Source organism: Phocoena phocoena, chromosome 10 (genome assembly GCF_963924675.1).
Source record: "Phocoena phocoena chromosome 10, mPhoPho1.1, whole genome shotgun sequence".
NCBI lineage: Eukaryota > Metazoa > Chordata > Mammalia > Artiodactyla > Phocoenidae > Phocoena > Phocoena phocoena.
The window spans coordinates 11071782-11098605 of NC_089228.1; the positions used below are offsets into that span (position 1 = coordinate 11071782).

At 48.1% G+C, this 26824-nt stretch overlaps 1 protein-coding gene across 1 annotated transcript; it reads right to left on the reverse strand.

The window, feature by feature from the left end:
* Positions 1-1184: 1184 nt before the first annotated feature.
* EDEM1 (ER degradation enhancing alpha-mannosidase like protein 1) lies at positions 1185-26258 on the reverse strand. The gene is made up of 12 exons (XM_065885406.1): positions 25627-26258; positions 20227-20299; positions 16584-16687; positions 15235-15406; positions 13817-14000; positions 11996-12170; positions 10322-10442; positions 9676-9846; positions 7762-7835; positions 6486-6582; positions 4355-4558; positions 1185-2884 (listed from the first exon to the last, which is right to left on the reverse strand). Exons 1-12 carry the CDS (start codon positions 26142-26144, stop codon positions 2795-2797), a joined length of 1983 nt encoding a protein of 660 aa, XP_065741478.1. The 5' UTR covers positions 26145-26258; the 3' UTR covers positions 1185-2794.
* Positions 26259-26824: the final 566 nt, after the last annotated feature.

Here is a 26824-nt window from a genome sequence, read left to right on the forward strand (position 1 = left end):
CACGATCCAGGACAGCCTCAGGACCCGGGGATTCAGTCGCACAGAGCAAGCTCTGACGGAAGATTTCCAAGTTCTGAAGGGAAGATCTGAACGTGGAAGCTGGATTTCCACAAAGGCCAGGACAATTGGAGAGCTAGCGAACACTTCCTTCGTCACCTCCTGCTCCAGGAAATGGAGTTCCTCAGTCACAGCGTCTCAGCCAGCGAAGCCTGCCCTGGAACAATGTAGACCTCTGTGGTGGGAGATTTAGACTCCACCCACAAAGGTAGCTATAAGGTAGCTTCCCACAAAGGTTTGGCAAAACCACTTTCATCGTGTGAACCAAAGCAGAGTCTAGACGTTAGCTACACACAGGATTGCAAGGATGGTGCAAGCTGTCAGCTGTTCCAAAGCATGGAATGTTTGCAATCAGGGTGCTCCTAGGGCAAATCACAAGGGAATTTCTCTGACACTCCCCTCCTCAGCCCTCGCCTTCCTGATCTCCCACGACACAGAACAGAAGAAACAGCAAAGACCCCGAAGGACATATCACAGTTGTTGACACTCAGACCTTTAAAGAGAAAGCAAGTTTTGAACGTGGCTCAAAGGACCTTCTCTGTAACTAGCCATGAGGCGGGCACTCTGGCATCTAGTCACTGACGACATGGCATCCAACGTTAGACTGGGCAGTCTGGAAGCTCAGCAACCAGGTTGAGAATGGGTCGCTCACCCTCGGACTCACGACTGGTACAAGTCCAGTGCCTGGAAGCCAAGAAGGTCTGAGACTTAATACAAAACATGTCTCATGCCAGCCTGTAGCCGTGAGGTGCCTCTGTGGCAGTCAGGCCCAGGTCCCTGTTCCAGAGCGGGAGGGAGATGGGATACCTGAGCCCAGAGGAGGGGGAACACTGGGGTGCGATAACCTAACAGTGTGATCACAAAGGGCCCACTTTCTTCCCTGAGGTGCCCCATTCTCCCAAACAGCCCATTTATAGTCCCACCTTGGTTTACCTGGAGAACAGGTGCAGAGATGCTCATGCAGGTGTGTGTCTTTAAAAGGGGTTATTTTGGGTTTACTGAGGCAATGAAAATATTTTAAATATATAGAGTATTCTCAAAGAAACTTTTCTGTTCAGTAGATGAGACAATGTTGATAAACAGAATGCTTCTGAAATGAAGAAAAAATGTAAAACAGAAGCATTTGATTTTTTTTCCTTTAAAACATTTGCAGAGTAAATGTTTAAAAGACAGAGGTGACGTTTATTACTGAAAATCCCTCTTCTAAAAACCTCAAAGAACTGAATTAGGTATCTATTTTAAAACCAGCAACACTTAAATTTTCAAGAATAAAATTCCTCCCTTTTGACTGAAAATGCAATGGCTTACACAGCATTCCTTTCTAGCTTTAAAAAGACTAAAATAAAATCATTTGAAGTACCCTAGCGGTGACGGGTGAGCCACACGACAGGTGAAACTGGAGGTTTTTAAGAGACTTCCTACCCTTTCTATTGAGGTTCATTTCAACCTCTGACGTTACAGGGAAGCCAAAGCTCAGGGTTCAAACCCACCTCTGCTTTCTCTGAGCCCTCGGCACAAGTTCAAAGAGACACAGTTCCGTGCTCACTAAAGAAATAATACCAACAAAGAAAAGAGGCGTTTTAGCACAACTTCCTCTTTATGTATGCTTGCTTAAAATATCAGGTTGAAAGGCAAGGACTGACCAAGAAGTTTCCAGAACCTGCCTGATATCCATCCCATGCCCCTTTCGCTGTGGTCACACCATGTAGCAATACAAAACAAGGCGGTTAAAATCATAGCAGCAGCTGTGACATCCAGTGGCCCAAACCAGAAGAGTATAAGGCACCCATCAAAAGCCGGCATTGCACAGAGAAATGGCTCAAGGGTGCCAGAAAGTCATCTGATCATTTCTTTCTCCCTGACCTAGCTGATTGGCACTAGACACAGGAAACAAAAATGAAACAATTCCAACCTGAACGTGGTCGGAACTGATAATCCTTGGTTAGTAAATATAAGACAGATGAAAGCTCAGACGATCATAGGTATTTTTCTCTCCCTTGAAAGGCACCTGGTTCTGAAACTACGGGAGATCCTCAGGTGAGTTCATAATAAATGTAGAACACCATCCAAAAGACCTACCTGTTAAGCTCTTAAACTGTGAGGCGACAACTTAAGAGACTGCCTGTTAGAATTCGGATAAATTCGTGAGCAAATAATCTGTCAACACCGTGACGAACTGCATGGGGCGCAAATGCATAACTGGATGATTTTCCCCCATGTGACCGACAATCGTGGGTGGAGACCTGGGAGACAGCCCAATTATCCAATCAGAGAGAGAGGATGACAAAATGCAGTAAACAGGGATGTCAGGGGAACCGCAGGCCCTGCTGCACAGAAATTCATTCACTTTCCCCTGGCAGAGAGGCGGCCAGGCAGCGGGCGACAAGCGCCGGCAGAGAAGACTCGACGATTCCACGGTAGGAAGGTCTGGAGATCCAGCCAAAGAGGCCCATCCACGGTGTACAGTAACATCAGCACGTTGTAAGAAGCCAACTCCTACGTACCTTCTCACTTCAAAGTATATCCTTAAGACAAACAGGGCATTTTATTGAACAGAAGAGAAACGCTAAAGTATCCAAGAATCTACCAGGTGCGGCTGGGGAGCTGGACAGAGATTCCTACACCATCGTGGACAGCCAGACGCCTAGCCTCCTCCAATTCGGACTGGGTCTCAGCCTGGCCTGGGTTCAGCTGTTTTAGGTCCAGTTTCAGATGAGGCCACACAGCGGGGAGCAGATCAAATCAAGCCAACCATCTGGTCAATCTGTCGCATGTAGACGCTCTTTAAGGGCAGGGAATATCGCCTCTCGTCAGGAACACGATTGCACTAGAAAGAAAGTGAATGAGGGACAATTCGAATTTTGAGTTAAGACGCCATGTGTTAATTCCTCAGATGTGACTGGATGACCTCCCCCGGGGTTTCTCATCCTGGCACTGTCAACACTTGGGGCCTGTGCCGTGCACTGCGGGATGGTCAACAGCATCCCTGGGCTCTCCCGCTATATGCCCCCTGCCCCTAAGCCCCAGTTGTGACAACCAAGATTGTCTCCAGACATTGCTCAATGTCCCTTGAGGAGCAAAGTCACCTCCAGTTGAGGACCACTGATGTAATTTAATTTCCTCACTTCACAGGTGAAGAAATGGAAACCCAGGGAGGCTAAAACACATGCACCCAAGTGAAGAGGGGCTGGGACTAAAACCTGCACCCCTTGGGTCCTCAATCCACCCAGAATCGCAAAAACTGTTTTAGCTACTTGAAAATACTGTTGTTTTTCTGAGTCTGTTGCTCTTCTCATCCACAGCTAAAACCTAAATGCTTAAGAGTGTTACTTATTTTTTTTAATTGAAGGCTTTTTTGCTTTTCTCTCTCTCAAAGGGGATTTAAGTTTGAGAACCAAACGTGCTGCCTGGAAAGTTTCCACATATATTCATGCTCTTCCTCAAAGAAACATCTGCTCGCTGCTCTGTACCTGAACTCACACGCCCTGCTCCTCAACTTTGCAAGATCGAGACTGACAGGTTCTTCAGCTGGTCCCAATGGCCCCCACTTGGGCTTTTGGTAGGTGCTGGGCCTTCTGCCAGAGCATCCCTCCTGGGAAGCCCCCCCCCATCATTCCAGGAGCTACTGAGAGGCAACCTCCCGAGTGAAGGCCTCCTCGTTTTCCTGGCAGAATAATTCCTCCCTCTTCGGTGTTTCAACAGCACTTCACACAGCCTCCTACTGACAAGCACCCGGGAGGAACCCATCTCTACACTGAGCCCTGGGCCCGTCCAGCACCAGGACCCCTCTGACCGGCCCACATCCCCAGTGCCCGGCACAATGGAATCCGGTCTATCAGACAAGGGTCTCCTTCAGTACAAATCCGGGCTCCACCACGCGGCTCCACCGTGTGACCTGACCCTCTCTGTACCTCCCTTTTTCTGTCTGTGAAGTAGGGATATTACGATACCTACCCCTCACAGGGCTGCTATGAGAAGTTAACATACTTAAGCATTTAGCACAGTGCTCAGCATGTGGTAAGCTCTATAAATAAATGCTGGCTATGATTATTCTCTCTCCTTCTGTTTTCCCCTTTCCTCTCAATCACGCTTTGTTCGCTTAATCTACACTCCACGGCCTAATATAAATTTCAGGGTCTTATCTATAGCTACAGAAATGGCCTCTTTCTGAAACTCTTCTCAAATTACCCAACCCGAGTGTGCCATGAATATTCTGTCAGACACTCTGGATGATAATGTGATGAGCAGTGTTTTCTCTTCCTCCAATTGCAAACCACCCCTGGAGAAAACAACTTACATTGGAGCTGGAGTTGATGACTTTTAGCTCATGAGGTCTCGGCCTGTGCCCCGACTTTCCCACTGGGTCCCGCCCTCCCTCTTCAGAAAAGAACTCCTTCCAGGGTGACTCCCGGAGATGTGCGTCCACAGATACAATGTGTCCCTCAGTTGTAAACATGTATCTGGTTCCAGATTTGTGTACTGGATTCTCCTCATCAAAGAGCTAGTAGAAAAAAGAAAAGAAAACAGACACAATTGTAGCAGGTTTGGAACCAATTCATAGGGCAGCTGAGTTCAGACTACTTAGGGACAAGAACCTGCTTGGCTCTCAGGCCAACTGAGGCTGCGGGGCGGAATCCCCAGTTGTGTTGAAACTCAGACGCCTGGACTTCCCCGATCCCGCCCACACCTAGAGATTAGAAAGCCCGGGGCTAAGACCCAAGCGCCACTAATCTGTAAAAGCCCTAGATGATGCCCCCACGCTCTCCGGAGAGTTCCAGCGCTGGAATCCTGGAACTACCCCCAGCTTACACACACCTAGGCCTGAAACTGGAAAAGCCTGGAGAGAAGGAGGTCTGTGGTTTATATCCTTCACCAGGTCCCCAGAGCCTGACACACGTGCCACCGCGTGGCGCACTCCTGTGTGGGCTCTGAGGGCACAGGGCACCCCAGGCAGTCCTTCCTTCAGCAGCGGGCGTGGGGGGTGGAGGAGGGCGCAGCGGGGGCATCTAGAAAGAACCCCTAACACAGGCGTGCGGTAAACGATGCATGAGGAAGAACGCAGAACTCTTAAGAGACGGAGGAAACCTCACAGGCACCTCGGGTATTTTACAAACGAGGAAGAACACTCGGCACAGCTGCCCCATGTTCACATGGCTCCCAGGAGGAGAACAGGGTCGGCCTGGGTCCTCCCCCTCCGCCACCCACCCCCAACCCTGAGTTCTTTCTCCAGGAACACCTTGGGGGTCTCCTCCATTCATTCGCTCCAGAACTTGCCCCGTGAATACCCCGGACCCCACGGCTGCCGGACGGGATGCCCGCCAGGCTCTCGGCAGCCGACCGGACTGGCCGCACTGTGCAGTGTGGGAGACCTCGGTGCCCACAGGACCTGGTGGCAGGACCACATGGCCAGCGGGCGGGCACACCTCCTCTGCCTGCCACGAGAAGTGACACCAGCAGCAGTGTCACCTGAGAGGAGTAGACCGGGGCTTCTGAAACCCGGCTTTCCACAGGACCATGAGAGGCACCTGTCAACATCACAGGCTCCTGAGCCCGCTTCTGAAGATTCCCATTCAACATGGCTGTAATCTTAACAGTGTGACTCCAATCCAGCTGCCCCCGGGGCCTGGGGACCACTGAACTGGATAAAACGAACCTATCACTACTGATGGGTATCTCTGGATCTCGGCCTAAATTCTCCACGCTGTTTCCCCACCAGGAAATCCCGACCCTCTGAGCCCTGAGAAAGTATTCTTTTGCGTGTAGCCCTACGAGCCAGTGACAGAGGGGAGGAGAGCGGCCAGGTGCACTACACAGATGCCGTGCACGCCCGTGGCCAAGCAGCCGTGCGGAAAGAGCACTGGACAAGGAATCGGGCCCAGGGCTCAAGCCGCGGCTCCGCCATGTCGTCACCCCGAGAACCCCGGCAAGTCACCTGACCTCTGGCACTTCCCCTGAGAGGAAGAATGAACGCTGACTAGATGATCCCGAAGGTTCCTTCCAGGTCCAAAAATTCAGTCTCTCCCTAAACACGTGCAGATGTGTGTATGGACAGAGACCCGGCCGGACTGTGGGTCTCACTGAGAGCGCCCAGGTCAGGGGGGAAGTAAGAGCTGAGACTCTGCGGTCTTCCTCAGGGAAGCCTCGTGACCACCACACTAACGAAGGTCCCCCAGGAATCGTTACCTGCACTTCACACAACGTGTAACACAAAGAGTGTCTATGTGTGTACTCGGCAGTGCCTCCTCTACGAGGTCAGGAACCACGGAGCAGACAGCAACGTGCCTTTGCTCCGACAGTACTGCGCCCCTGGGCCAGCGAAACGCCCAGCCTGGAACAGCGCCTGGTGGCGTATGTTAGATGGAAGGCGGAGGAACGCTTGCTGTCAGCAGAGTGGAGCACTTCCTGGGTTAATCTTACAACACACGTACCAGATACAAGTATTTACAGGTCTCGCTGAGGAAGAAGCTCTCCATCCGGTCCTCTTTGGATTTGTCGATGACATGATGCAACGTAGCATAGCCACACCTACAAAACAATCACCCAGTGAGGCCCACCTCTGCTCCTTCCCACCTGCTTATTAATTGAAGAGGCAGAAGTAGCCTATTCACAGAACAACCAAGGCATCAAACACCACGTGAGAAACAAATTAGGGTAGGCTTAAGGGCTGTCCTTTTTCAGCCTAGATTGTCTGCAAGCTTCATTAAAAAGTGGTCTGGCTGCCGAATCATCAGGTTAATGGTACCGGAAGTGGGGTGGGGGTGGAGGAGAGTATTTGCCAAAAGCATAACAGGACACCAAGAAAATGACTCGCAGCAAATTCAAAAGGACTGATTTAAGTTTCGTGTCCCAATACTTGTATAGACTGACTAATCATTTGATAGTCTAAGACAATATTGTGAAAGAAAATACTCATGATATTATAGCTAGGTAAAAAAAGCACATCTCAAAAAACTGAAATAGAGTTTTTATACATATATACACACATTATAGATTTACATATAAATATATAAAAGAGTAGAAAACTATATACTTCAATATATAAGAGTAGAAAACTATACACTTCAATATATAAAAGAGTATAAAACTATATACTTCAATATATAAAAGAGTAGAAAACTATATACTTCAATATATAAGAGTATAAAACTATATACTTCAATATATAAAAGAGTAGAAAACTATATACTTCAATATATAAGAGTATAAAACTATATACTTCAATATATAAAAGAGTATAAAACTATATACTTCAATATATAAGAGTATAAAACTATATACTTCAATATATAAGAGTATAAAACTATATACTTCAATATATAAAAGAGTAGAAAACTATATACTTCAATGCTGATGGTAGTTGTCTCTGCAGGTAGAGATTACAGTGATAATATTCCACCTCAGTATTTTCTATCTTCCATGAACTTTTTAGTATATATATTATTTGTATAACAGGGGAAATAAGTTACTTAAAAAGAGTTCATACAGTCTGCTGGAACCCTACAGGAATAAAGGTGAAAAATAAATTTTAATTCCCACTATAATGGGCAGGTTCTACTACACAAAAAGTAAGCAATTTCCCTACAAAATTAACATTAACGACCTGTTCTAAAAAGTAAAATGCAAAACAGAATAATATTACCTCAGCACAACTCAAATGAAATCAAAAGTGGCCAACAGAAAAAGGAAGGAACTTAGAAAACTAACTTGACTTTTGTGTACTTTTCCAGACTCTGCAGAATGTCCATTCCTACATGGAGGTAGAAGGGATTCTTGGTTGCCTAGAGAGAACACGAGAGAATGTGATCCAGCGGGGGCCTGGAAGACACGCCGTCAACACGCATCGCGGTGATTGCAGGACGGTCCCGAGGAGATGAATCACTGTCCAAAGGTAGGCACGGGCCAGTTCACTTTATCCTGAAGGGTCGCGAATGTTACAGGATTAAGGTGTTCTGCCGGTTCACATCAAAGCGCACCTCCAATCTGCTTAACTTGAACGGGGATGGGGGGGGGGCGAGAAGATCTGCCCCAGAGCACATCAACTCCCTGGCTTTGGCTCTCGTGATCCCCATCATGATCAGAAATGAAACAACGCCTCACTGACAGCCCCATATCTGAGAACAAATCCAGTTTCTGTGTTGCCTCAGAACTGGCTAGACACTTAAGCTGCAAACACAGGGAAACAGGACATTGCCCCCGTTCCATCCACAGCACCGTGAGAAGGGCTAAGGGACAAGAAGACTCTCAAAGTATCTAAGGAGGCCTCCACATGCTGTGCTCTCTAATCACCCTAGGAACTCAGTCCCTGGGTTGTTGCTTCCTCTTCTGTCACATGCTCATAGATGGTTTCGTTAGGGGAAAAAAAAAATTCTCTGGGAAGATGAGACTTTTATCCCAAAACTAGTTTGAAAGTTGGGCATCACCTATAATTCGTGCCCAGTGCCAACCGTGCAGCAGCAAAAGCAAACGAGCACAGGGTCAGGGCACACGGAGCAGCTTCCGAAGGCAGGGCCACAAAGCCACAGATTTCTCTGGATTCTAAGAAAGTAGTCAACACGAGGAAGAAGCTGCAAGAAGAAAGAAGCAGTGACAAAACCAAGAGGCATCAACCCAAAGGCAACAGACCTAAGCTTAAGAGGAGAACGCAGCCAGCACCCGAGTGTGTCACCCTCGCAGCGTTGAGTGGCCGGGCTCTACCCTGGGATCTGGGGTCCGGGAGGCAAAATCAGAGGCTACCTCCCCACCCCTGAGAGCTTACATACAACTCACAAGGTCTCTCTACACCTGAAGTCAGTTACCAGTTGCATAGGATTTCTCCCTTTTTCAGAACAAATGGCAAGGATTCGGTGCTAAAAAAAACTATGGAATAAATCTCAACTACTAATCCTACGACCAGAGCTCATGAGATCTCCTCGCGAGGCCTGCCCACTACGCGCGTCTGCCGAACGTACGGAGGGCCGGCTTCTTGGAAAGTGAGCAGCTTGTGCTGCTGAATGTGCGAATGGCTGACAACTCTCCATGTGTATCTATGTATGGCACGCCCAGAGGTACAAATATCGGCCTTAAACCGTCGGGGAGAAGATTCTTCACAGTTAGAGTGACATTTCCTCTGGCATTCAAGTAATTCCACAAAAGAGGAACACTGTATGTGTTTTTGAACGATTAAACAAAAGTAGGCACTCAGACAATCCCAGATGATTCCCTTTCCAACTAAGAAAAATAATTTTTCTGTCTGAATACTTTACACAGACCAGGGTTCCACAGTACATGAGGACAGAAATGCATCCCCCAACAAGAGTTGTTTGGTCAAATAAATTTGGAAAACAGAGAGTACCAAATCTTCCTCTTGATTGAAGGATGTGAGAAACAAGCCCTGCAGTAAAGATACGACTCAGCTTTGCAGAATGTAGGGCAAACGCGTACATGACCGCAGACGTCTTCCCTGTCCCGTGCGACCAGGACAGACACTGAGAGCTAACGAGGCTCTGGGCCGGTGGTCACTCTAACGGTCGCTGTGAAATAACACTATTCCCCACCTGTCAGCAAGTGTTCCCTACGAACCAACTGCTACAGGTCTTCCCAGCATTTCAACGCAAACTACTGTTCAACAAGCTCTCGTACCTGGTAGAGGAGATACGTAGACTCCACCAGCTCAGGTCTCAGTGGGTAGAAGAGCACATCGGGGGCCTGCAGCTGCCAGTTGTACCTCTCGGGGAGGGCCCCGTAGCGCTTCCATATGGCGTAGTAGAAGGCGTGCAGGCAGATGGCATCTTCCACGTCTCCTATCAGAACCTACAGGGAAGGCGCAGGTCACCAGGCTAAGACACTGTTCTCAGAGCGACAAGATGTGACACAGGCCCTGGGCTTCCCCCTCCCCACACTGGTCACCTGACCTACAAACGTGGCTGGAGACAAAACCAACCCAAAAGGAGCTTCCCAGACAGACCCCGCACCCCCCATCTGGCCATCAATGCCAAAGCCCTGAGAACTGCACAGGACAAGAGGCTAGCTGTACTCGTGAATGGAGAACGGACAGCTGAGACATGAATCACCCAAAAGTCACACGCCGTTACTTTTCTGGCATGGCTTTGCACTGATTTAGCGTGGAGTAATGTCCAAAGAGAATAGTGGGGACGTACTGTGCTATTCACCTTCCAAATCTGAAGGAGCCAGAGAATGTTCTGGTACCATAAAAAGAAAACAGAGGGGGGAAAAAAAGCCCTTTTCCAATGACTGCTATTCCTTAGCAAACAGGATTGCAAAATACCTGCAGTCCTGGGAAGAACGCCTGCAGAGAGTCAATCCACGTGTTCATCAGCTGCCCGCTGAACATGTTCACGTTGACGTAGAGGGGCGGGTCCCCTTCCCCCTCGTTACAGGCTTCCCGACTGAGGAGCCACGCAGAGCGGCCGAAGGGGAAGAAAGAGAAACAGCTCAGGCTCTGTCCCCCCAGCAGCCCCTGGCAGTGTCACTTAGATGGAATCAACATTAACCTTTTCTCCTCACTCATTCTTTAAACCTTTGGAGACAGGCTGCCTCTACCTCTCAATACAAGACTCCAGCATAAGATGACACTTACTAAAGGATAAAAGTTCTAAACTCAGCCATGGTAACACATTGGGATTTCACTGCATTTTGCAGAAAGCACTTTGACAATCAGGTTTGAGAAATACTTGCACGTAATTTGGTATATAGCATGCGTCAGTTTTGACCTGAGTGGGGAAGTCTGGTTATTTCTGCACAAAATAAAAAAGAGTCTCTTCTCTAATAAAATTCTACACCATGGGCCTGGAGAAACACCTCAGAGCAAGAAGCTCAGTGATTACTACTAATTTAGTAAATTCAGGGGCTTTAAAAATCGAAAAGGATTGAACTCTGGCCAAACAGCCTCTTACTAAAACACATCACTTGAATGATCCTACGACAGCTAGGGTAGAAATGGGCAGGCAACTAGTAGCTATCACTTGCACTGGCCACTTAACACACACATGTGCACAAGGGAAGACCCAGGGAAGACAGAGGCGGCACCAGGGTCGAGGCCGCTGCAGCTTCGAATGGCACTTCTCTTCTGCCATCCTGAATGCACAACTGACAAGCGGCAAACAAAGCCGTTTTAAACAAACACAGAGGGAAAAGAAGGTGGTAACTGTCCTTTCTCTCATCAAGTATAAAGATCAATCCCAACTTCTTTAGAAAGTGAAAGAACCAACACAGCGGTGCCGCATTACAGCTCTACGTGCAATTAAAACCAGCGAAACCTCGGGATGCGTCACCCTTGTGGCAGCCAGTCTCCAGGCGGCCCCAGTGACCCCTGCCTCCTGGCTGTCACACCCTTGTGCAGTACCCTCACAGACTACATCAGCCCTGGTCTGTGTGACCGACAGTGTCCGGCAGAAGTGCTGGTTGTCATTCTGAGGTTAGGGCATGAAAGCATATGGCGCCCATTCTGGTGGCTCTCTTTCCATCTCTCAGATCACTCACTCTGAGGAAGCCAGCTGCCATGAGCTGCCTACAAAGAGGCCCATATGGCAAGGAACTGACACTTCCAGCCACAGCACGTGAAGAACTGAAGCCTAGGAGGGGACCCTCCAGCCCTGAGTGAGCCGTGACAAGGCTGCAGCCCTCACCAATAGCTTGTGGATGACCTCGTGAGAGCCCCTGGATCAGCCCAGCTGCTCCTGGCTTCCTGACCCTCAGAAAATGGGTGAGATAATGTTTGCTGTTTTAAGCCACTAGGTTTCAGGGTAATTTGTTACGCAGCACTTAATAGCTAACACACCTCTTCACCACCCCCTCAAATGACTAACAAACAACTAGGAGGCAGTAAAATGAGGGCAGAGACCAAAAGACCCTGTGAATCTATGTTGAGAAAAATACGAACATTTCACAATACATTCTATTTGCTTGACGGGACAGTAAGAGAGATGGTGAGGAGACATACCCTCTTCTTAAGTAGTTCTGAATACTCTTATATACAGCATTAAACATTTCTAGGTCTTCTTTTTCTCCAAAGAGAATGTAAGATTTCAAGAGGTATTCATAGAAGGAGTCCAGTCCGGCACCCAAGCCACTCTGCTTTCCGACCCAATGGCCCGTCTGAATGTTCACAACATTGCCTGTGAAAACAAGCAAGCTCGTCAGGGCCCCCGGGTGGGGGGCAGGGGGGCCTCCTACTTCAGCCCCACTGCTCCTCAGCACTTCCGTCCCTCACAGGAAGAGGAGGGATGAGCGCGTGGCCCTCTCGTCTTTATCGGTCCTACCAGCAGCATGCGCGGCCGGAGCTTCCTGAACATACAGTGTTTCAACACTGACACAAAAATGGGGAAAACGTTTAATGCACAAGAAAACTAGGCTTGTCGTGTTGCTTTTCCAGATTGACAACGCATTTCAAAAGCCTAAAGGGTGTTGTTCATCAGAGAATGATGAATTATATAATTTACATTATCTGTAAAATGGAAAGAAGAAAAAAAACAGAAATAATCCGAATGTCCAACATCAGAAGAGATCATGGACTGTCATATAGATTTTAAAGACAATAACTGTGAAAACAAGATAACAACTTAAAACCACCTGCATGATTTGCCAAATGAAAGGCAGAATAAAAATATCTATATTATAATTTGAAAGTATACAAAAGTTGCACATGGGGCTTCCCTGGTGGCGTGGTGGTTGAGAGTCCGCCTGCCGATGCAGGGGACGCAGGTTCGTGCCCCAGTCCGGGAAGATCCCGCATGCCGCAGAGCGGCTGGGCTCGTGAGCCATGGCTGCTGAGCCTGCGTGTCCGCAGCCTGTGCTCCGCAACGGAAGAGGCCACAACAGTGAGAGGCCCGCGTACCGCAAAAAAAAAAAAAAGTTGCACATGACAGGCTGCAAGGGCCTATGGAAAATTTTAAAGTTGACAGTTTGGGGTGACACTGGTAATGGGGTGACGGGGCAACTGTTTTGTTTCTACTGTTATTGTTAAATACAAAAAATCTGTAAATAAATTGAAGAAGGAACAGTAATCGAAGATCACTTCTAAAAAGCAGTGCTTTTGCAATGACACTCCAGGCTCCAGGACCGCCAATCCAGTTCCTTCCCGATGACAAAAAGAAAATATTTCTCAAAATAAGACAAACAGTTATAAGAGGCAAACGACCTATTTTAAAATAACGTCTCGAGCTAGTAAAATACTGATAATCATTGAAGATAAATAATGAGTACATAGGGGTTCATTATTCATTATACTTTTTCCTACTTCACTATGTTTGAAATTTTCCGTAATAATTTTTTAATAACATCTTGATCAAAATTCTCAAGGGAAAAAAAAAAAATCTAATACAGGTTTAACCTGGGCTTTTAACCTACTACCACATGCCGTGATTTTTTAAAAGGAGGAAGTCACTCTACCAGTTAACTCTAAATTCCTCTCTTTGGGACCTTATACTGAAGCAATGTAACCTGCCACCGAGGCAGTTCTTTTTATAGCATTTAACGATCATTTTCAAGTGGAATATGCCAAGGGATTCAGATCAGAAGGGAGCCCTCAAAGAGGAAGAGCGTTATTCTGTCCCATCAAACCTTCCACCCACCCTCTAAGTGAAAAGTCACAGGGAGAAATCAGATGTGGCAGACACTGAGGGAGGGCCCTTCTCTCTGAGCTGTCCATTTTCAGGTTCAGTGGTACAAGGAAGAAGGAGTGGAAAGGAGGGAGGGCCCCAGAGAAGAGGAAAGGAAAGGGGGCGATGTGCACAGTGCCAAGGGCCTCACAGGTGCCCCACACCTAACAATCCCGTATCGTTGCTCCGCAGGTTCCAAAGGGCTTTCACGGCTCGCCTGGCCACCCACTCAAACGTGGAATCCCCCAGCAGTCGACTCAGAATCCCAAATTCCACCAGCAGGGAACCAGCGCCGGCCGTGCACGTCTCATTATTGCTGTCAGGAGGAACGCCTGTCTTTAGATTCACCTGGGGACAGGAAGAGACAAAGGATTTGTGGCAGAAGTCAAGGAACCCACAGGGCTAGAAGACCAGGTTACAGCGACCACACTCCACTAATGAACCAAGCTCACTACAGGGGGAGTCAGCCCGCTGCCTCCCACTTTACATCCAAAAGGAAAATGGGAGTAAGTTTAAGACACAAACAAGACAGCACGAACACCAGAGCCCTGTGTTATTAATAAGAGCAAGTCCTGGGGGGATCACTGTAGCGCTGTTCACTAAGCTGCCTCTTCCCAGCAGGTTCTCTTCATGGTGACGCAGCAACAGGCGTTGGCACTGGGGACAAAGGCAAGCTGTGGAGCCACGTAGAAATTTTAAGTGAGCTGCTATGAACTCACTCCTGCTCAGCAAACATCAACAAATCTTGGACTGGGAGAGAAATGAACCCAGCGAGCAAGTGAAAGCCTGTTTGACCACCGAGGCTCAGTGGTCTGGCAATTCTCCACTGGTTGCTGACCCAAAGGCTGACTCAATTCTCAGAGGGGTTCTGGACTCAGTAAGTCAGATGCCACAAAGACAGAATCTCATTCCAGACCTTGCATTTAAATCAGCAGCTAACTTACTGGTCTGTAAAGGCTTTATTTGAAAGATCCACATGAAGTGTCCAAAAGAACATTTGCTGAGCTCCTACAGCGTACATGTGGGGAAATGGACCCAAGTCAGAAATGAAGACAAACTGCCCCCACTGTTTTGCAGCAGAGGATATGAATCCCACCTGCAAAAAGGGTTAAGAATACAGAGCACAGGAACATAACTTCCTTAAGGGAAAGGATTAAGTCAAATATGTCACTGTGGGCTGCCCTGGTGGCGCAGTGGTTGAGAGTCCGCCTGCCGATGCAGGGGACACGGCTTTGTGCCCCGGTCCGGGAGGATCCCACGTGCCGCGGAGCGGCTGGGCCCGTGAGCAATGGCCGCTGAGCCTGCGCGTCCGGAGCCTGTGCTCCGCAACGGGAGAGGCCACAACAGAAGCCACGTACCGAAAAAAAAAAAAAAAAAAAAAAGTCACTGTATGCCCAGCACACAACAGGTGTCCAGTAAATGCTGAATGAATTAAAAACCATTTCTATCATATTTAGGGCCAAGTTCTCTCAAGGACATGGCTTTCCTCTTCCGCATCAGCCCCACTCCTTCCCGCAAATAAATTCATCAACAAAGAGTTTTAATTCGGGAAGGTGGTGAGTTGTTGACGCCGTCTACCTACCCGAGGGTAGGGGATCCCTGTCCTGGTGTTTTCAAAGGCAGGGAGGAGCCGCACCGCCAGGTCGCGAGCCATATGCAACAACTCATTATCATAATCCTTAATCGTCATGTCACCAAAGGGCTGCTTGGAGTCAGTTATTATTCTGTGGGCAGAAAGAAGGCTTCCCAGGACCCTAATGACAGGAAGAACAAAAGAAGAATAAAATCACGTTGGTTGTAAATGTGCACAATGCAGCTCAGAATGACAGAAGCAGGCTTGAATCGCCTATGGACTTAGCACTGCCTGAAATCAGGGGGACTGCACTTAATGACCCCCTGAAGTTCTCTCCAGCCATGACAGTAAATGATCAATTGTTAGCTAACAGCATTATGGAAAGGGAGAAAGCGAACCATTCTTCTGAGGCTACTGAGAATAATCCCACTTGAAGTAGTAACAATGTTTAGTCATTTTCATCATCTCATCAGAAGGGAGTGTCCTAATCATTCCCAGAATAAATAACACCTTTTAGTATTAATAAACTACTCTTGGCTTCTCTCACATGGGGAAAAAACTTAGCAAAATAAAAAACAGAAAAGAGCAAGACCACAAACACTAAGTAACTTTTGTAGTTCTGGCTGCCAAGCAACGTCAAATTCTCCAACTTCTGCTAAACAGGCAAGGTGGGGAAGAGAAGGAGAAGGAGAAGGAGAGAATGACCCGACTGAGAGGCAGGCGCCCCCAGCTTAGATCTCACCCTTCAGCAGCCACGAGTTCAGGTCCCCCTCCAATGAGGTGAAACAGATTGTGACATTTTTCAGAACAAATGTTTTCATAACTTTAATTTTAAATAAACGCTACGTCTGGAATGTTATGCAGTGATACAACTTTCAAAGTTTAAATGCAATAGGAAGGCAGTCGCAATCTATCAAACTAAAAAGACAAGATATAAAACATGAGCCCTGTCCATTAGAGGGAGGGAGAGGGAGGGAGACCCAAATGGTCAGCTGTGGTTTTCTGCAGGCGGTGGGTAACAGGAGAAACTATGATTCCTTCAGAAATATATAGGGGTTTTCCTAGGACACAGTGGAGGAAATGAGACCAGACATAAAGTGAAATAATGAGAAACTCCTTTAAAGGGACATCTATCTTAAACCTGCATTACAATGTTTCTTTCTATTTGGCCCCAAATATAATTAATGAAATGGCAGTTGTTTCAGTTTTGATCAATGCAAAGCAGATGAAAAAGGGACACAGTGCCCACAAGGTCTGCACGGACTCCCTACCTGGACCCCGGGGCTGGCGGACCCTCCAGGAGTTTTCTCCTTACACACCCAAAAGCAGCCTTCAATCCGTTTGATGTACTATTTTACCTTATCGTGGCCTCAAAGACTTGGACGGTGGAATCTTTGTCAAATGACACTGTGTTGATCACTAACTTGACTGCTTTCTGGAACTCGGATGAATTTCCCATTATCTTTAAAAAGAGGAACACAAACCATTACAACGGCCTGAAATGACACTGAGGCTGCGTGATCGCAGGAGCTGGGCCACTTCATCTGAATGTCTGTACGTGTGGTTTTGCCACTCGTGGGAGTAGAAACACAAAAGGCAGAAGAGCACAGTTATCTCTTAGAACACATTCTGGGACAGACGGCAAGCCCATTTCCACCAGACTCAAGCATCCTCTCTCCAAACGGCAAAACTGTGTCAGTAACTCCTCAGAAAATCATCAGCAGCCCTCCTCGTCCTGCCCCATTCTCCCTCACCTTCTGTCTGATCTTGTTTAGCATGCAAGGCATCACAATTCCAGAAATTCCTGAAATGAGTAACAATAAATCCCAAAACTGAAGAAACGAAAAACATGGCTTTCCCTCTGCTCCTCAGATCATGTGACGGCTTGGGTGCTTAGCTCCCAGGAGACCGAAACATCTGGAAAACTGACTCCTTGCTTGTTACCCAGATGTCTGAACACTTTGGGAAATAGTGGTATTATCTTTTGGAGCACAGCATAAGACCAAGGACATTCAAAACAAACAAAACACACAAATAACCAGCTCTACGTCCTTTGTAAGAAATGTTCTAGAATTAGGATTCCTATTTTGGGTGTGTGGATATGGTGTCATTCCAAGCTTCTCTCTCTTATATGAAGTGCAAATTGGACATAAAACTTGATAAAAATAACCTGAATAGAAATGCTTTCATGCCGTTCAAAATTTTATGACAATCCTGGCACTATAACAACACCATAAAGACAGCCAAAAAAAAAAAAAAAAAAAACAAGAAAAAACAATTTTATTCAGACACTACTTATTTCAAGTATGTCCTATTTCCTAGTGTTTATTGATCTAGTGCATCTTTTTTTCTTTTTCTCCCCCTCATTGCCATTTTGCTGTTACATGCAGAGCAAGTACAGACGTTTCTTTTCTGGCTTTCGGTTCTTTCTTTTTAAAAGATTATGCGATCACGCTGCAAGCTGCACAGAACAGTCAAGGGAGTGCTATCGTCCAAGGGTTTCCAAAGCACACCTGTTAAAGTTTGTTTAAAATGTCAGCAAAAGAAAAGGGAAACGTCAACAGAAGCAACACTTGAAAAATAAGCCTGAAGTGTACCTTAAAGACCGGATGTTCTACAACGAAAACCACAGAGATGGGTCTGTTTCCCTACAGATGTTCACCAGCAGCAAACTCTGTTATAGCAGCTGCAGGCACTGATATGATCTCAGATCACGTGGAGGACGGCAAAGGAAGCCAACAGCTTTCAATGATATATTGTAATTTGCCATTTTAGACAGCTACGGAACAGAGTAACGAGGCTCTTAAATCGCTCACTCAGGCTCAAGAAAAGCTGGACTGGGTTTCTTTACTTCTCAGAACTTCTCAGAGCCTTTAAGCTGCTGGTGTGCATGGTGGCTCTCCAGTAGTGGGACAGACTGGTAGAATTTCTCAAGTTCATTTGGGAACAGAATTCTTCTTTGAGGGAGAATACCCTTGGAATCTGTGTTGGGAAGTGCCAGGTTACTAGAAATTCATTTTCTTAACACGTATTTGCCCTCCTATCATGTATCAGACACCACGCGGTGTGGACAGAGTGCAGTGGCTGTAACAGGGACGAGGTCTCTGTACTTCAAGAGCATGGCAGACGGATAAAAAGACACAATGGGGCAAAAAGAGAAAGGGTCAGGGGGAAAAGGTGTGCTTTCATAAGCTATATATGAGTCTTGGGACTTTTTTTTAAGCAACACTTGTAGCCTGAGTCAGCCGCTGGTCCCCTCAACAAGTTAACTCTAATCAGGGTGAACACACCCGTCCGGGCACATTTTGACCAGTGATGGTGGATGACTGACAGGGAGTAGCAATCACTTCAGAAGGAGAGATTGGGAAACTAAACTGCTGTGCAACTACAGCCTGGCAGAATGAAACCCCGGGCTCTCTCTTAGACCATGAGCCTAGGGGAATTGAGAAGGACCGCTCTAGCTCTTCCCAAGTTCCGGTAATTCTACTACTAGCAAGATCTGGGACAGCTGTAATGCAAACTTAGCTAGCGTTACCCAACTCTAACTCCTGACAGCTTCAAACTCTGTTTAAGGAAAGTTAAAATGCAGGATTTGGAATCAACTACAGTATAAATTTTCTTACGGTAAAGGTGTGCCGGACAACGGAGGAGAGCAAAGAGGCAGTAGAATCGTGTTTACTAAGGAAATTTTTCAGCGCTACGCTGGGATATAGTCCCTTGCTGTGTTCTACAGCAAAGGGTCGTGAGGCACACCAAGCGCACACGGCAGCCTGGCAGTAAGAACCACGCATGGTGCCTGACGGCCTTCCACATGCTTTGGCTCATCTGTCTAGAGGCCTCCAGCTGCCTTGAGGGAAACCAAGGGCTGAGCATGTAAAGGCTGCTCCTGAGCTGGCAGCCCAAGTCTGGAGGGGGTAGTGTCCACAAAACACGGACAGCAAATAAAACAAGACTGTTTACACAGAGGGTCTCTGCGCAGGGGCTGGAACCAGGGCTCAGACTTGATTTCGGGGAGCCAGTAGCTGGGGCACATTTCAGGGGATCTGGTGCCCTGGAGATCTTGAAATCCTGAGATCCTGTCTTTTACTTCTGAAATCTTAACTACAGTAACTGTATACTGGTTCCTTTAAGGAATAAAATAGTGGGGACCCTGCAGAAAAATAGGTTTCCCCCAAAACAATCACATTTTCTTTTTTTTTTAAAAACATTTTTTTAAATTTATTTATTTATTAATTAATTAATTTTTGGCTGCACTGGGTCTCTGTTGCTGTGCGTGGGCTTTCTCTAGTTGCGGTGTACGGGCTTCTCATTGCAGCGGCCTCTCTTGTTGTGGAGCACGGGCTCTAGGAGCAAGGGCTTCAGTAGTTGTGGCACACGGGCTCAGTAGTTGTGGCTTACGGGCTCTAGAGCGCAGCAGGCTCAGTACTTGTGGCGCATGGGCTTAGTTGCTCCACGGCATGTGGGATCTTCCCGGACTAGGGCTCAAAACCGTGACTCCTGCATTGGCAGGTGGATTCTTAACCAGCGTACCACCAGGGAAGCCCAACGATCACACTTTCTCCTCTGCTTTTTTTTTTTTTTTTTTTTTGCGGTACACGGGCCTCCCAATGCCGTGGCCTCTCCCGTTGCAGAGCACAGGCTCCGGACGTGCAGGCTCAGTGGCCATGGCTCACGGGCCCAGCTGCTCCGCAGCGTGTGGGATCTTCCCGGACCGGGGCACGAACCCGTGTCCCCTGCACTGGCAGGCGGACTCTCAATCACTGCGCCACCAGGGAAGCCCTCTCCTCTGCTTTTTTAGGGGAATCACATTTCCCCTCATCTAACCTTCAATGTTCTTCTTGCTCTCAGCATTAAGCTCATTAAAATAAACAATAGCTATCAGAGCTATGAATACATGTTGAGAATCACGTTTCCTGGAATTCTCATCCCTGGGGGAAAGTAAGGGTAATTAACTCCAAAATATCTTAATTTTTAAAAATAATAATAAAGCTGAACACTTACTGCAAGTGTATCCAACGCATCAACAAGAGTCAGTGAATAATTCCCTAGGACATCGTTGATGTTCAGATTTGAACTGAAAAAGAAAGAAAATTAAAATTAAACAAAGGTACTTTTTTTTTTTTTTTTTTTTGCGGTACACATGCCTCTCACTGTTGTGGCCTCTCCCGTTGTGGAGCACAGGCTCCGGACGCGCAGGCTCAGCAGCCATGGCTCACGGGCCCAGCCGCTCCACAGCATGTGGGATTTTCCCGGACCGGAGCACGAACCCGTGTCCCCTGCATCGGCAGGCAGGCTCTCAACCACTTTGCCACCAGGGAAGCCCTAAACAAAGGTACTTTTAAAAGATAAAAGAGACAACAAAACTAAACACTCATCAGAAACTAAAATGGCTGGAAACTTATTTATTCAGGGACTACTGTGGGTGGATCAGTATGGCAATGGTTCTTCTGCCTCACAAGGGACAGTCTCTATAGTGTCACAGAATAGCAGAGACACACACGCTTATACTATAGTGGAAAGAACACAAAACAGGAAGTAAGGAAATGGGAAACGAGTCATTGCCCTCTCCAAGATACAGTTTTAAACAGCACAAATGACCTTTCTGTCCAGCTTCAAAAAGCTCTGATTTCGAAATCATTAGGAATGAAAAAGGAGAGGGCCTGTCACATGACCTGCAAATAAAACTTTAATACAGAAATCAGACACTGGCGCAGATTACACACACAAAGCAGCAAATAAATACCTCAGTTACAGGCTCAGTGTCACTCATCTGTCCTTGGGGTGGGGGAATAAATTAACTGCTTCGTATCATTTTTTCCCTAACATACCACCCAAAGAATCCCCACCAGCTCCATCAGTTGTGAGGAGCTGTTGTTTTACCATGAACCAAGCCAGGGCTTCTCGTAACTGCAGCTGCATTAATGATTCTACCACACACCTCCTGCCCCATGATCAACACCAGTCGCCCACTCTGAAACAATCTTAAGACACCAACTTCAGGGCTGCAATGAGGGTAACTGACAGCTCTTTATAGCACTAAAAACGAAAAAGATAATACTAATACATCTGGGAAAGGTGGGGACGGAGAAATAGTGCAAGTCATAAAGTCAGCTTGACAAATTCTAGGGAGTTCAGCTATTCCTGTCCCATTCCCACAAACCCAGAAAGCAACTGCAGAAGCTTGCAAAGATTTGAAAGTAAGGAGAGAAACGAAAAAGATGTAAGTCGGGAGAGAAAGAGGATGACTGTTTCAAGATTATGTTTATGAAAAACCACAGTGAAAACACCCTAGTTTTATCTTCAGCAACTGATTCACCGTCATTATGACGTCTTCCATCAAAGCCCAGACCACGTTACCTGCTCCGTGGCTCTCTCTGATGGGTCCTGTCTCACTTCCCTGCGGGCAGCATCTCCGTGTTCCTGTTGCTCGCCCTGCTCTCTGAGAGGCCTCCTATATGCCTCAGCTGGGGCGAAGTGGGCCCCACGTGAAACACACCTCACATCCGATTTTACCTGAGCCTTTGTTTTAGGCTGATTATGTCACTTAATCTAGGACAAAGAATGTAGGGCAAAATTGTACCTCCTTTTTTTTTGAAACAAACTATCTAGAAGGGACGATCTAGGAACCAGGGCTCTCACATGTCTCTCCCAAGCCGCGAGGCCAGCACACCACACCTGCTGAAGAACCGCACCTGCTGCTTCTAGCTGTCGATTCTTTCTGAATACATGAATATGATTGCAGAAGGTCCTCTGAAGACGAGAGCTGTGGGTTGAGCTCAGCCCTTCAAGGGCAGTGCCAGCCAGAAAGGATATAGGAAGTGTCAAAAGCTGGAGGGGAAGGCCAAAGGAGACAGGGAGATCCTCGATGCTGCCCACTCAAGAACATTCTACTGAGCTTAAATATTTACCTCCACTGGTCTGCTGCTCAGAAACCAAGAGCTGCCTCCAACAACCCACCTCATCACAAAACGGGTCCCTCATCACTTAGCCTCCAGGCTGGATGCTGGGTGAACCCCGTGTGACCACCTTCCCCTGAGGGACACCCTCCTCTGTGGCGTATCACCCTTTCCACCTGCCCCGGCCCTGGAAGGGAGGACTAATCTGGAGCACTACACGCCTTCCCATGGTTTACTGTGCTTTTCCTTTCAGGCTATAACTACAACGGACCCAGTTTTAAAACACTTCTCAATAGAACGCCCAAGCAGCCACGACAAAGAACAATTGTAAGAGTTGGCACAAGAAAAAACGTGTTTGTAGTAACTGGTGGTTCCTTCTCTCCACGCGTTCATGAAAACACTTCCAAATTCTTTTCTACCAGATTGTTACACACTCTTTCAAAATGTGCCAAACTAGAAAAAAGAAAAATGGGGAGGGCAGGAAGGAAACAGGAGACTCCACAGAAGCCTGTTGGCCTAACAGCACCGGATTATCGGGCATCCATTGAGGCCAGCCCACCATCCAGGCGAGACGGTGATCCGTCTGTCCTGTGCAAACCTTCTTGATCTATGGCCAGCCTGACCAAGAACTCAAACTTCAGGTACAAGGCTGGGTTCAAAAGTGCCCATCTTTCCACATAACCAGCTGCCGAACCACGATGGCTCGCCACTTAAGTTACCCTGTGTGCCTGTTTGTGACATTCACCCCACGCTGCATTTTTAAGGTTCTTATTACCCCCACACAGAGAAGATGGAGAAAACTATGGCCTTTCACAGAAAATTTCTGGCGACGCAGCTAACATAATGCTAACATAGCATGTTCAAAATTAAACGCATGTGTAAGAAAGAAAAAAAAATTCCACATATACTTAACCTGTAACAGCTATTCAGAAATCTACCTGGTGCTGGGTAGGCACAGAGGTAATATAAGAAACAGTCCCTGTGTTCCAGGGATTGACAATCTGGGGAGACAAGACAAAGGGAAAGGAAGGTGAACACACAACAGTACTCAAGTCTCACACGATATTAAAAGGTGGAAAAGCAGCTCAAAGGAAAGGAACCGAAAGGAGAACTGAGTAGATCAAGGACAGTCATCTTCAAACAGTTCAATGGCGTCATGGAAAATGACTTGAGCCTGACTCTGAAGGAAGCCAAGATTTTAGGAAGAAAGGGGAATGCAGAGGAGGCCATCTTAAACTAGGGGTGCCTAGGCATGCGTCGGTTTAGGGGCCAGCATCGGTTTGGTTTGATTTGCTTTTTTGTTTGAACAGCAATATGGTTGGGGAGAAAACAAAGAAGGGTCATGCACCCAAGGTCTGAACTAACGTTATTATTCATGAGACTGCAAAATTTCAGTATCCAGTCTTACTTGAAGAAACTTTTGAATTTGGATCCTCCAACCCAAATCGGGGATGTGAGAGGAACTGAGTTTACATAGTGATTTGTAGCTGGACAGAAACGTTTGCTATTTTTAAAAAAGTGTTCCGGTTTTATTTACTTCATGTCAATACTCTTCATCCTCCCTCCAGTCAAACAAGACAGGTAAGATAAGCCTAAAGTAAACGTGACTAAAAAGAGAAGACAGGCACATTTAGCACTCATACTTTGTTTCTGTACTTTTTACACAATATTCTAATGGCTAAGTTACTCTCTTTTTTAAGTGAGTCATTAGAATTCACTGGACAGTAATCATTAGAATACAAATTCAATTAGAATTTGCTTAAAATAAATATCTGAAAGACTTTTTATTACCAGTTATTTATTTCAGGGATGTAAATGTGGCCTGCTCTTTTCCTGAAAACACTAAAGTCTGAGAGGAGTTAAGTGAAAGGAAAAGGACTAAGAAAAATTTACTTTCCACTCTTTACAAGCGGCCAGCGTGAGGGTCTACTCAAGGCTACCATAACCCCAGAGCTCTTTCACCTTCTCAAAGACACCAAGGCTGACCAACTGAAAGGGCACAACCCTTCCCACATGGCATCCCCTCAATATCTCGAACTCCATCTTTCCAAAAGCAATATATCTGTCTCAAAGCTACCTGACCTCAACTTATCCAGACTGTCACTGAACAGTCAAACCAAACCACTCATCAGCAGATGTCCTCCCCAAGCAAAGAAAACTAGAGCAAAACAACACAATTTCCTAAAATCTGGAAAGGCCTAGTAATTTTTTTTAAAAAAACTTACTTAAAATTTTTCTCAAAAAAAAAAAAAATTGAGATAGAAAATACATTTCTATGTATAAAGGCTGACACAGTGAAACATGAAAAATATAACTCATCAGTTTCCTACAACTTTAAAAAGGCCAAGTCTTTTTTAAGTTAACCTGGGATGTCCCCCTGGCTTCACTAAAAATCATGCTCTCCAAATGCAATTTAAGACAAGAATCTGTAGATAATCCAACCATTTTTAAAACTCCTTAAGTCCCTTTAGTGTATGGGCTTCCTTTTTAGGACCTAAGGACTGGACTCCGCTGCTTTTCATCAGGTGAAGGAAAAAACACAGGCCTCAAATGTCCAAAGGGACCAAGCAGCTCAACTCCTCCACTGCCAACTGAGGGGAGCGGCCGAGAGAAAGGCAGTCGTATCCAGCCTAACAGGGTCAGTGTCAAGGCACACCGGTTCCCTCCAGCTAGGAGGTCCTTGGCTGGGTGTGCTGTCCTCTTGGACTCTGATGTCAACAGCAGTAACCCTTGAAGCTCAGCCTCTGCAAACACGGCTGATGGAAGGGGAAGACTGGTAGATCTTCCCTGACAGCCCTGCCACCAGGGTGGGGGAATTTATGGAACAGACTCTACAGAGCAAGGAATGTCATCTTGAGCACCAGGACCCCAAATCTGGGCCACCCAGCCTCTCTCTCTCCCTTCCACCTACCATCCTCAGCCTAAGGAGCCACCCCTGTGATAAAGGAGAAAGGCTGTAGCCCTGCTCTGCCTCAAACTCACTAGATGGCTTTAGAAAGTCCCTTCTCAGGATCAACTCCTGAATTTTTATATTTTTATACAGTAAAGTTGGAGTTGGCTAGGTGGAGGGAGATAAGCGCCGTTTCGAAGCTGCGCTTACAAGGGATTTCATTTTGATTTGACTTTCACTTGGAGAGAGGATTGGAGACGGAAGTCTAAGGCCCCCCAAGCCACCCCTCGGTACTGCCAATGTCCTTTCCGGTCTCTGGGCCTCAGTTTCCCCATCTGTAAAAGAGACTGCGCTGACAGCTGTCCAGTAACAGAGATTCCAGGAGAAGCAAGAGAAGGACAGCCACCGGGCCGTCCACGCAACCCCCAAACCAGGCCGACCTCAAAGGGGGTCGGTCAGCCGAGGCGCCGGACGGGTGGGCGCTGCCCCCAGGACCCTAAACGCCCGGGCACCAATGGGGGGACCCGGAGGAATGAAGGCTGCACCCGCCGGGAGAACGGAAGGAAGCGCGTGCGGCGCACGGTCCTGGGCGTCGGGCCGGCGCGGGCTACTCACGGGTCCCCGCGGTCGGGTCCTCGGCCGCGGCAGTGGATGGGGTTGAGCTCGTCCTCGGGGAAGGCGTGCGCCATGTAGTTGTCGTAGCCGAACACGAACATGCCCCGCGCCAGGTCGCGCATCTGAGCGCGCAGCTGCGGCGGGAAGGCGCCGCTGTAGCGCTTCTCATACTCGTCCCGGCCGCGGCCCCGGCCGCCCAGCACGTAGCCCCAGTGGCCTGGGCCGCAGACGTCCGGCCCGGGCCGCCGCGGAGCCCGCCGCCGCCCCGCCGCCGCCCCAGGGACCTGCGGCTGCAGCCACGATGTCCCCGACGGCCCCCCGGGCGTCCCGGGCCGGCCCGCGGGCCCCGAGGCGGGAGACTCGGGGCCGTCGGGGCCCCTCAGGCGCTGGAAGCCGAAGCTGAGCGGGAAGCGCTGGTAGAAGCCCATGCTGGGCCCCAGCCCGAAGACGAGCCACAGCACTCCGTGGAGGCCAAGCCGGAGGAGCACCAGCCCCAGGACGAGCGCTCGCCATTGCATGGTCGCGCGGGCACCGCGGGCATTATTTACAAACGCGGGGGGCCTTCCCCGCCGACCACCGCACCCCACGTCCACCCAGTAGCTCCGCTCACTTCCCCTTTAAGGAACTCCCTCGTGACGCACCAGGAACTGGCCCATTATCCCCACACCCCCAGCACCTCGGGCCCGGCCGGCCAGGCCCCACGTTCGCCCGCCCAGTCGCCCGGATTGGCCCGGCCCCGGCCCGGCCTCGCGGGGCGCGGCAGCTGACCCCCTCCCGCGCCATAGGCCACCCGTACGTCTCCAGCGCCGCGAGGCCCCGCCCCTCCTTCCGCCCCGCCCTCCTGGCCCCGCCCCCTGGGCGGGAGGATTCGGATGGGCTGGCGTGGCGAGTAGGGACCGCTCAGGCTCCGGACGAGGGAACTTTCAGCCAATGGGAGCGCGGCACGGGAGCGGACGGCCGCGGGACAGGGACGTGGCCCCGGGCCCAACCGGTTCCGCGTAGAGCCTGTTTCTCCCAGAGCTAGGATGGAGGAAAACTACTCCAGCTCTATGTTAGGGATGGTGACAGATAAAAGACGTAAGGAACGAGGAGGAAAAAGGACATTTCTGTAGGACAGGATTTTTAATTTGTCTGTTATGTGGTAGAGAATGTTATGTGGTAGGGGTGATACTATCCTTAAGCTTAAGACTGCACAAAA